The 10,310-nt window shown below is 57.4% G+C and overlaps 2 protein-coding genes across 5 annotated transcripts in view; both read right to left on the bottom strand.

The window, feature by feature from the left end:
- The window catches only part of NECTIN1 (nectin cell adhesion molecule 1), a 71,893-nt gene that overhangs the window by 24,413 nt on the left and 37,170 nt on the right, over nt 1-10,310 (bottom strand). Inside the window, exon 6 of one of the 4 annotated variants that reach the window (XM_021375764.1) lies at nt 2,382-3,327. The exons of the other annotated variants lie outside the window; for them this stretch is intronic. Within the exon in view, the coding sequence (XP_021231439.1) occupies nt 2,786-3,327 (542 nt within the window). The 3' untranslated portion in view covers nt 2,382-2,785. Of the gene's footprint in view, nt 1-2,381; nt 3,328-10,310 lie in introns of those variants that run through there. 4 annotated transcript variants of the gene reach the window in all.
- On the bottom strand, nt 3,422-10,309 carry LOC110387553. Its single transcript, XM_021375767.1, has 2 exons — nt 9,528-10,309; nt 3,422-8,826 (listed from the first exon to the last, which is right to left on the bottom strand). The coding sequence occupies exon 2, from the start codon at nt 6,562-6,564 to the stop codon at nt 5,563-5,565; it is 1,002 nt and encodes a 333-aa protein (XP_021231442.1). The 5' UTR covers nt 6,565-8,826; nt 9,528-10,309; the 3' UTR covers nt 3,422-5,562.

Below are 10,310 nucleotides of genomic sequence, written 5' to 3'. Positions count from 1 at the left end.
CGAAAGAAAGCTTCAGGTTTTCAGGTCGGTTTTGTTCTTTGTTTTGGTTTGTTTTTTCACTTTGACCGGATGAAAATGATTTGACAATGGGGGGGGGGGGAAAAAAAAAAAAGCACCTCGTAATTAAATAAGGGAAAATCCTAACATCGCTGGGGTGGATCGCAATGAATGATCCAAGAGGGCAGTGCCAGCAGAGAGCAGCTGGGGTCTCTGCACATAAACTGGGGGCTCGTCTGGGGCTGTGACACAGCTGCTCTGCCCCTGAGCACACACAGGGAGGGATGCTTTGACCGAATCGAGGCAGCTCTCAGGTGAAACATCAATCTGTAGTGCTGTCTTGTCTTTTTTTTTTTCTGTTTCTCCTACCTTGCTATAGATGAACGGCTAATCACCTGGCTAATTACCACCCCGATAAGTCTCCTGCTCAATTAGCTGACCTTGCAAGGAACAGCAAGAAGCAAAATGATCACTGCACCACCAGAGTGATGCTGGAGGAACCGGGAGCGAGGAGCAGAGGGAAGCACCATGCACCTTGCACTGGTGGAGCACCCCATGCTGAGCCTATGGGTCTCTTGCTCCAGGCTTGCCCTGATTCTGGGTAGAAAATCCTCACCTGCCCCTCTTCTGAGCCACATCATTGAGCTCCTGCGGCTGAGCTCCTTCCTAGACCTGAGCTGCTGCAGTGTCTGCACTGATATGGGACAGCAAAAGGTGAAGCTCAGCAGCAAGGGAGCAGTGAGCAAGCTCTGGTTTGGAGATACCATGTTGCTGTGCTATCTCCTTTCTCTGAGCTTCCCTGTTTCTCTATACCCCAAACGCTACCTATTAGGACTGTCTGTGGATGGGAAATCTCAAAGCATGACGCCTCCAAGTGAAGGCTCGTGGCTATCAAAGCGTATTTTCCAAGCCTGTTACCTTGGGCACCATCCCACCGCCCTGCGCTGCCCAAGGTCTGCATGCCCCCACCGCAGTGCACTGCACCCACGGTCCTTGGGACACAACTTCACTGCAGGCTGAGCTCCCACTGGCAGAGCATCAGCAACCCTGGGGACGTCTGGGCCCCCAGCACCACGATCTGTGGACACGGTGCAAGGTGAGTTTGCAAGACCGGCCCTCCTGGGACTAACACAGCATGTGAAAGAATGGCTGCTGGACCCGGCGGCTTGCAGGGTCGGAGATTTCATCCCCTTCACTGGGGACACAGAGCTTCCTGTGGCACGGGGCTGCTCTGCCAGAAGCCAGGAAGCGGGGAGGGCTGGCAGGAACAGCAGAAAGATTACAGAGCAGCAATCGGATTTCCCACTCCCGCTCACCGCTAACGCAATAAAAGCGAGCTGCAGCCTGTGGGTACGAGCTGTGTTGCCTGGCCTGAGCATCAGAGCCCTGACCTTGGCTCATCTGCGTGGCTCTTGCTCCCTGCTCTTGCTCTTGCAGCAGGATAGCACCAGGGAAGGAAACCCAATGGGTGAGCGAGTCCTGCTGCGTCCAGATGTGCGTGACAATACAGCTCAGAAAACTGGGGATTTCTTTCCAAACCAAAGATTTATTTATACATCAAATTAAAAAAGGGGAGTAAGCCCCGACCCAGTGAATCGAAGTTGGATAAGGTCAGTGTCAGACAGAGGGCCCGAGCGCCTGGAATCCCATTTATCCACAGAGCAGAGTTAGCAGCAATCCACAAGGCAGGGGCAGGGGGAAGGAGGATGAGAGCAACGCCCCAGCTCCCTCCCTCCTTCCTCTCTACCTCCCTAACTACTGAGGCTTTGCTTAGAGGAGGGACGGGGTATTGGGAAAGCGGCCATCAGCGCAGGCGAAGCCACACGTCCCCAAAGGGCTGGGGTTGTTGCTAACACAGAGCGAGCCGCCCGCATGCTCTGACCGAAAGAAAGAAAGAAAAGAGAAGTGTAAACACACGACGATGAAGCCTTAGTGGTATCATAAAACACAGGGACCCCAAAGCCACGGGTGGGCGGGAGGATGCGCGCCGGTGTGCAATAGGGCTGAGAAGAGCCAGCACCTCTCCGAGCCATCACAGAGGGAGCGTCAGCAATAAATACCCCTTTTCTTTCTTCTAAAACGTGCTCCAACAAAGGCAGCAGTGAAAAGCCAGGAGGTGATGAACGGCAGGAGGGAAATGGCAGCTCTGTTGCTCCGCGCTGCTATCAGCCCGTGCACCTGGGGTTTGTTCGAGGGCTTCTCTCCCCCGTTTTCCTCCTACTGAGCCATTGGGACCTGGCAGCAGATCCCCCCGTGCTGTGGGAACGCCCTCCATGCCCCACTGAGAGCAATCGCTTCCCCCATTCGTGGCACATCCACTTTGCTGTGGGCTTTTCTGTCCCCGGACCCCCTCCCGAGGTTAAAGCAAAGCAAAGACGACGACATACAAACAAATTCCAGTGTTTCAGGGGGGGGGGGTGGGAGCGGGAGGAGGAGCCTGGGGGAGGGCACTCTGAGACATGGAGACACAAACAGAGTGTAATATACAGGCTGGGCAACAGTCGTTAAAGCAAATAGTAACACCTAAGCCACCGACCAACACAAACACCACAGAAGGGGACGAAAAGTCGTCGGGGGAATTAAAAAAAGCGAAACCAAAACCGAGAAAATAATTACCCGACCTCCCACCTCCCCGTCCCCCCAACAAATGATCCGTAAAGCAAAGCTGCCCCCGCCCCGAGCCCCCGGTCCGTGCACGGCTCCGCTCGGGGATGCGCGCGTGCGCACGTGTGTGTGTGTGTGTGTGTGTGTCTGTGTGTGTGCATGGCCGGAGCCGGGGCGAGCCGAGCTACACGTACCACTCCTTTTTGGAAATAAAAGATCCGTCGTTCTGCGAGACCATGTTCTCCGCTATGTCGAGCTGCTCGGGGTCGTACTGGAAGCCGAGTGTCCTTTCGTCGTAAGGTTCGGGGTGCGCTTCCCCTTCGTCTACCGTGAAGTACGGCCGCTTGGCATCCTCCTCGTATTTGTTGGGGCCGCCCAGCTTGCGCTCGCCTCCCGCATCCTCATCCTCATCCTCGTAGGTGCTGCCGCCCAACGGGCCCGGCTTCTTCTCGTCGTCCGAGTCGTCGGGGTACTGCAGGTTCTGGGCCATGGGTGGGTGGTGCTGCGGGATGCCGGCCTTGCTGTAGCCGTTGCCGTACACGTGCTTCTTTGTGCTGTAGTCACCCTTGAAGGTGTGACGCCGGCGGCGGAGCACCACAAAGAGCACCACGGCCACCACCAGGACCAGCGAGACTCCTCCCACTATGCCCCCGATCACGGGGGTGGGGATGTTCGGCTGCACCATGGATTTGCGATCATCGATTGGAGACGGGGTGTAGGGAAATTCTGGGTAGGAAAAGACAGATGGAAGGGGGAACAGTGTCAAACCATGCGGAAACGCGCCCTCCCGCCGTGCTCTCAGTCCCGATTTTTTTTTTTTTTTTCTTTTTTTCGGTGGGGGTGGGGGGGGTGAGGGGGTGGGAAGATGAGGGTAAGGAACAGGGAAGGGAAAAACCAGGGAAAGGGGAGAAGGGTGCGTCCTGGCAGGGTGAGCGCGCGGGAGCTCGGTGCCAAGCTCAGTGAGCCGCATGCAGGAGCCCGGCAGCTGGAAGCGGAGTGTCCTTCCCACCCTACCCGGACGCGCTCGGATCCCACGCGCCCAGCACCACCAGTCTGGGTGCAGTCTGGTTGATGCTCCACCATTTCGGGTCCAGTTTGCCAGCGCGTATCGACGGCCCCGGGATGCTCCTGTGCCCACCCAACGGCCACGACGCTTCGCATCCCCTCCTCAGCATCCCGCCCCATCCTGACCCCGACCCACAGTGCCACCGCTCACACTAATCTCATTCCTACAGAGACCGTGACCTGTTTATATCTATATAAATAACCCAAAGGAGAAGAAGAAAAGAAGTGGGAAAGGCGCTCTCTTCTCTTTCTTGCAGTTTGACACACGGGTTTTGGCACAGATAAAGTTTGATCCAGGATTTAAATCAACCCTCTCAGCACTGTCTTGGCATGGTTACAGCCCCTGGCCAGACTCAGCTTTCTCTGTCCAACTGCCCATTGAGTGTCAGTGTCCAGGAGGCATTGGGCTGCCTCAGTCCTTCACCTGCCTCTGAGTTTGGCGAGCAGATGCCAGATTAATGCCCCTTGGCATCCGCCAGCATTGCCAAGGAGGGTGCCCAGGGCCATCCTGCTCAGAGCTGTCATTGCTGCTCTGCAGCCTCCTGGCCCCCAGCTTTCACCCCGAGGACAGGACAAGCCATGTGAGCACAGCCTCCCAGGAGGGCAGCCAGGATGGGTGAGAAGCATGAAAGGAAGCAGAGTCCAAAGGGAAACAAGGCAGTGTCTGCTTTCTGTCCCCTCTGCGTGAGCCGGTGGGAATGTGTCCTGTTCCAGCCAAGTTTCTGCACTAGGGCAGGAAATCCTGGACAAACGAGGGCAGTGCAGGGGATGGGCTTCCCTACATCACACTTAGCCCAGCTGCTAAGGAAGAGAGGGGAAAAGAGCTTCCCCTGGGTACAGGCAGTTCCAGAAACAGCTGCAGCGTTTGGACAAAGGTTCTGAGTTCGAGCAGCCACCGGCCTGATCTTTTTGGCAGAAGCGTTTTGCTCGTGCCTGAGAGCTGCTTCACTCCTGCCTTGCCTGAGACGTCCCAACAACAGCACCATGGCTGCTGCAGAGCAAAGCCTCGTGAGCCTGCAAGGCGCACAGAGCAGCACGGCGGGCAGCAGGGCTGGGGGGCAGGCAGCTGGAGGGCTCCCTGCTGCAGCCAGCACAAGGACAGAGGCACTGCGAAGGCAGGAGGCAGCAACTCCTTCCAAAGAGCAGGAGCGAGGGCATGCATTTCAGAGCAGGGAGCCGGGCTTGGGATCCGGGAAGCCAAAACCACATGTTGCTTCAACAGAAGGCTTGTCATAGCCAGCTGGTTAATGCAAAACCTCTTTGCAGAGACAGCGAGGAATGTCACGTCCGTCCCCTGGTAGCGCTGCTCAGCTTCAGCCACACACGCATCCACACAGCGCCCGCCTCGATCCGGGCCAGCTCCCAGCCCAGCCCTGCAGCCCTGCAGTCCCAAAGCCATGCACAGAGCAAGGGCTCACCTGGAGGGGTGCAGGGTTCGAGCAGCAAGCTGGATATGTCCTTGGTGTTTTCCCAGCCCACCGCTTTGATCTGAAGCCTCTTCCTACCTGGCGTTTCCCAACAGCAAGGCTGGTTTTGTGCACATGCCCCCACCTTGAAGAGCCTCAGATAGGGCGTGCACAGGGTCCTTAAAGCCACGCTGATCCCCTCTGCCTCCCAGCTCTGGAAAGTGGACATCCCCAGAGGGGAAGGCTGTGCACGCCTCCAGAAGGAGCTTGGCCCACTTTCCCATTCCAAGCCCCACTAGGAGCCCAGCTCAGAGGCATGAAATGACAAGAGGATGTTTTTCTACCTTTCCCATACACGTTTAGTTTCTCCTGCCCTTCATGCCACACCCCTCCCAGCACAATAACGCCCACCTCCATGCCACCCCCCGGCACTGCGGACACCACCACCACCACACCTCCCACATCGTGAGGGAAAGGACCTATCTTCTATTCAGACCCCATCCCCACCCTCCTCCTCCCACGACATGGGGGAAAACCAAACCCAAACTGCGGGATGAGAGGATGGGACAAGCAAGACGGCAAGCCCAACCCCTCCCAAACGGCTCTTCCCCCCTTCACCCACCGCCTGGCAATGGGGCTGCAAGGAATGGGGGAAGGAGGGAGGGGGGTGGGGGTGGGAAAGAGGTGCAGATGGGGTAAAGGAAGGCTGGGCGGCTCGGGGGGCGGGGAGGGGACGCGTGCCACAGCCGCTGGAGGGCGGTGCAGACCGCGGCTGCCCATCCCCGCGTCCTCCGAGCGCGGATGGGGGAGAGCTCGGCACCGAAGCGGGGCCCGGGGCGAGGGCAGGCGGGGGGAGCTGCGGGGCACCAGGCACCGCTCGATGCTGGCACAGCCGCACCCTGCCCGGCGTTAGCACGGGTCCGGCTCGCAGCGCTGTCGCCCACCCACCCGCTTTTGTGTCTGCGGTGTAAAGAGGGACGTGAGCGTGGCCTGGGTGTGGGGGGGTGGGGAAGTGTGGGAAAAGGAGCCCCTTTTTGTGCTCGAGGGGTGCGTGAAATTTTTGGAAGCTCAGAGTGCGCTGCCTCTGAGCGTGCTGGGGGCCCCACGTGAAAAATCCATTAGGAAGAGTCCGGGGAGAATTAAAGCCGCTGTGAAAAGCGGACGGGAGAAACAGGAGACAGCAGCAGAGCACAGGGAGGGGGAACAAGCCAGGCTTTAATGCCAGCACAAAAAGCCTCCCCCTCGTAAAAACAGGGAGTGCTGCATGAATAGGAATTAGAGCAGCGACGCTAGCTGCCCGCTGCCCGCTCTGCCAGCTGTTGCATTCAGCCCGGCTTCCTGTCCCCGTGCCAGCTCCGGGCAGCAGCTGGGAGCCCAGTGACAAGGGACAGCCCTGAGCTTTGCTTTGAGCCCATGGAAATAGGGAGCGGGTCCGGCAGCACCCAAGGGTGCGGCAGTGCCGGCCCTGGGGAGACGAAGATGCCGTGCCCATCGCAAGGGTGGCTTCAAAACTCCGTGCGTTAAAGCCCCATCTTGCTTTTCATGGCTGGTTTCTGATGGAAAATGAGACCTATGCAAATGGTGCCGCCTGTCCCTCAGTCCCTCCTCTGGGGCTTTTTGAACGTGGTGGCCAGTTTCAGCGCTGAAAAGGAGCCAAAATTATCCCTAATAGAGCTCTTGGAGAGAGCCCTGGCAGAGGTGGGACCTAAATCTCATTAGACATCAGAGAACCCCAGGGGCAGGAGCTGCTCCCAAGGGCAGGAAAGGCCTAGTTCAGAAAAAAACCTGTATTTTTAGACACCCAATAAGCTTCCTATGATACGCAGGAAAGCAGCTTTTAAAAGCCCTCCTGCTTGTCGCTCTGCTGAGATATCTTAAAGGTCCTGCTTTTGTGGGCCCATTTTCTGTTGAAGTCCCATTTTTATCTTCTTTCCTTCAATCCTAAGGGCCGAGGAAAGAGCCAGCACCAGCCGAGACTCTCACTGGAGCCAGAGGCATTGAGGAAGATGTCAAACTCCATGAGAGGGTACTGCTGGGACATGTGTCAGCCCGAGCTGCTCCCTGCGTGGAGCTCTGGTTTCCTCCTGCCTGGCCAAGCCAAGCACCTGCTGCAGCACAGCAGGATGGGGAGCAGGAACCTGAGAGCTCCCAGTTCCCGGATGCCGTCAGCAAACACGGCGGGGATCGTTGCATTTTATGTCTTTTAGGAGACAGGTTGCAGACGGCAGCTTTTCCACCATCCACACCCAAGCACTGCTGGACTTTGACCCTTCTGTTTGGCAGACCCGTGCATGAGTCAAGCTAGGAGATAGCGGCAGACGGGGCTGTCGTTTCAGAGCCTGCCAGCATTGCTGCTCTCTCCCTCCCAGCAGCCCTCGTGCACGCCCATCTCGTGCTCCAGGGGGTCCAGCTTTCCTCCCAGCTGGAGGATTCCTGCGCTGGAGCAGGATGGGGAAGGAGGCACAGGGGTGGAAAAACCTCTGGCAACCGATGCAGGAGTTCAGCAGCTGCTGCGGGTGTGTCAGAGCGTGACGGCTTTCGGGCCGGATGCCAAACGTCTCTTAGGCTTTAATCTCTCAGTCAGGTCACCTATCGCCTGTCCATCAGGCACTGCTCCCGCGGGGCACTTGGCACAGATGCCACCGGATGGGACGGGCTGCACCCGACGTTGCTCGCCGCCATCCGCCAGATCGGCAGCAGGCAGAGCCCCTTCCCCCCCTCACCCCCCTGTCTGCCTTCAGCCCCCAAACAGCCTCCCCACTGGGGCAGCCCCTAGCCAGGCTGGGGATGCAGCTGCTGGGGATGGAACCCTGTGCTCTGCGCTCTCCCCCTCGTGCTCAGAGCCGTCACAACCCCGCGGGCTGTGCACGGTGACCTTGCTGTGCTGGCATTGCTGGCGCTGTGTAAATAACTCCCTGCCGCGAGCCAAGCAGAGTGGGGGGAGCTCCTGTAGCCGCCTCTCCCCCATCCTGCAGCCAAGGCTAAAGCTGCAGAGCTGCCCATGTGTGCAGGGCCGATGTGTACGCGTGTGCCTAAGGACCAGGGGATGCACGTACACTGCTGCACGCAAGCACGTCTCCATTGGTGCACGTATATTCACGCATGCCAATGCACCAGTGCTCGTGTATGCATGCATGGCTGTGCAGCAGGGCGTTCCCATGCGGGCATGCAGCTTTGAGGGGGCATTTGCATGCTGGGAAAGATGCAGATAGGGGACACACACAGCTGTGTGCGTGCTCGTGACCTCCTCTCTGTGCAGGGCTGCCACGCATGAGCATGCAGACCCAGGCAGTCCATACCCACTGCCTTTTATAATGTTGCCCAGCCGCCCATAATAAATAGTTACATGTCACACTACATGGCTTGCTTGCAACTGACAAAGGTCCTGCAAGGCAGGAGAAGCTATTACAGGAACAGATTGCGGGAATAAAATATTAAATTCCTACTTATCAATCTCTTTAATGCGCTATAACTCCAAGAGCACCATTCAGCCTTCTCCTCCTGAATGAATCGCCTCCTGGCCAGGGGCTGACCCAGCCCCACTCCTCCTCCCTGGGGCTGGGATGAAGGATGCTGGGGTGGGATGGGTAGGAAGGAGGGGATGGCTGCTGCAGGTTTTTTTTTTTGCATCAGCCTTCTGCGTTGTTGGTTTTTTTTTCACTCCCGAGGCGAGGCTGCTCACTAGATTGAACTCCATTTATTGCATGCATCTCTTGAAAGAGGTTTCGTGGTCCACTGACAATCCCTAAATTGCCTGCAAGACCCAAACAAATGTACCTGTAATAGCTGAGTGAGGACGGCTGAGCCCTCCCCAGCACTGGCCTAATCGCTCCCAAGGGAGAGCTGGATAAACATATTCAGATCCAATGAATTATTAAAAGTGTGAGTTTTTTTTACACGGTGGAGCCCCGGCTTAGCATGTCAGCTGCTCAACCCTCCTAGGGGGCAGTGGCTGCTGTGTCCCTCTGTCCCTCCCGTGCAACCTCAGCACCCTAATTCAGACCTGTGGGAATAAATTGGGATTGTGGGCAGGCAGACCCCCACCCCAAGTCACTCCCTGGAAAACTTGCCCGTTTTCCCCTTGCTGAGTGTTAGAGCCTGTCCCCTGAAAACCACTGGGATGGGGATATCCTGGTTGCTGTCTGCAGTGCCCAGAAACACGGTGTTCTGGTGGGCACCTTGCTAAGATGGGTTTGGGGAATGATTTTGGGGGGTTTTGGGCAGGGATATGGCAGGGCGGGTATTGTCCCACATCTGTGCTCAACACAGAGCTCTGTTAGTCTGGTCCCTTCCTCCAGCAAACAAAAAATCCCCCAGAGAGAGGCAGATAGCAGGAACAACACAGCAGGCACGGATCCAGGACGGGAGGTACGAATTAAAGGCCCGCTACCCCGATAATGATCATAAATAAATACTTCATAATTAGCATCTACTTAGCACATCCCATCCACTGACCTCCAAGCTCTCGGTTAGTGGAAGATCATCCCGGTTCCCCGACACGGCAGAGATGTGAGGTGCCAAACGCGGTGCCACGGCTCACTGGAGGAGATCAGAGCCCAGCCCTCCTCGTTCTGCCCCCCAGCATCCCCAGTAGCAGTCATTCTGCACCGCCTGCTGCTCGGCCACGGTCCCCTTGGGGTGCAGGGGTACCCGATGGAGAGCAGTGCAGAGCCCCCGGCGCATCACCTGGCACATCTTTGTTGGGTGCCTGCACCCTGTGGCACCACTCCATTCTAGAGCCCAGGTAAAGCTGCTCATGGTGACACCCACAGCACAGGGGAACACGGCGCTGGACGGAGCACAGCTAAGAAATCACCGAGTTGCCTGCAAGCAGCAGCTGAACTAATGGCTCGCCCATCTCACTGTCAGCCCGTCTCCTCTCCCTGCTCCTCCTGCCTTCCTACAAACACATCGCTGACATGTCTTGGCTTTCAACGTGCCCAACCAGCTATCCGAGTCCAAAGCAGAGAAGAAGACAAAGGAGAGTGAGACTGAACGCGTCTCGGTGCGAGAAAGGAAAAGACGACGAGAGGAAAGGAGTAAAACCCAAGCACACCAGAGCAAGACCAGCACAAAGCAAAGAACATCCCCGCTCCCTTCGCACCACCAAGCTCCCCACCGCTGGAAGGAGACGCTGGAGGTTCAGACGGACGTTATAAGACATTAAGGCCGGTAGAGGCGAGCAGCTCCCCCCCTCCTCTCCCACCTCCTCCTCTTTCGGAGCAGCCCACGTGGTTT

This window comes from Numida meleagris, chromosome 23 (genome assembly GCF_002078875.1).
Source record: "Numida meleagris isolate 19003 breed g44 Domestic line chromosome 23, NumMel1.0, whole genome shotgun sequence".
NCBI lineage: Eukaryota > Metazoa > Chordata > Aves > Galliformes > Numididae > Numida > Numida meleagris.
The sequence above is the reverse complement of the archived record's forward strand: the minus strand, read 5'-3'. Positions and strand labels throughout refer to the sequence as shown.

Bases quoted from the DNA above. Each gene is read 5' to 3' on its own strand.
- LOC110387553 (XM_021375767.1), bottom strand. From the start codon at position 6,564: ATGGGCACGGCATCTTCGTCTCCCCAGGGCCGGCACTGCCGCACCCTT.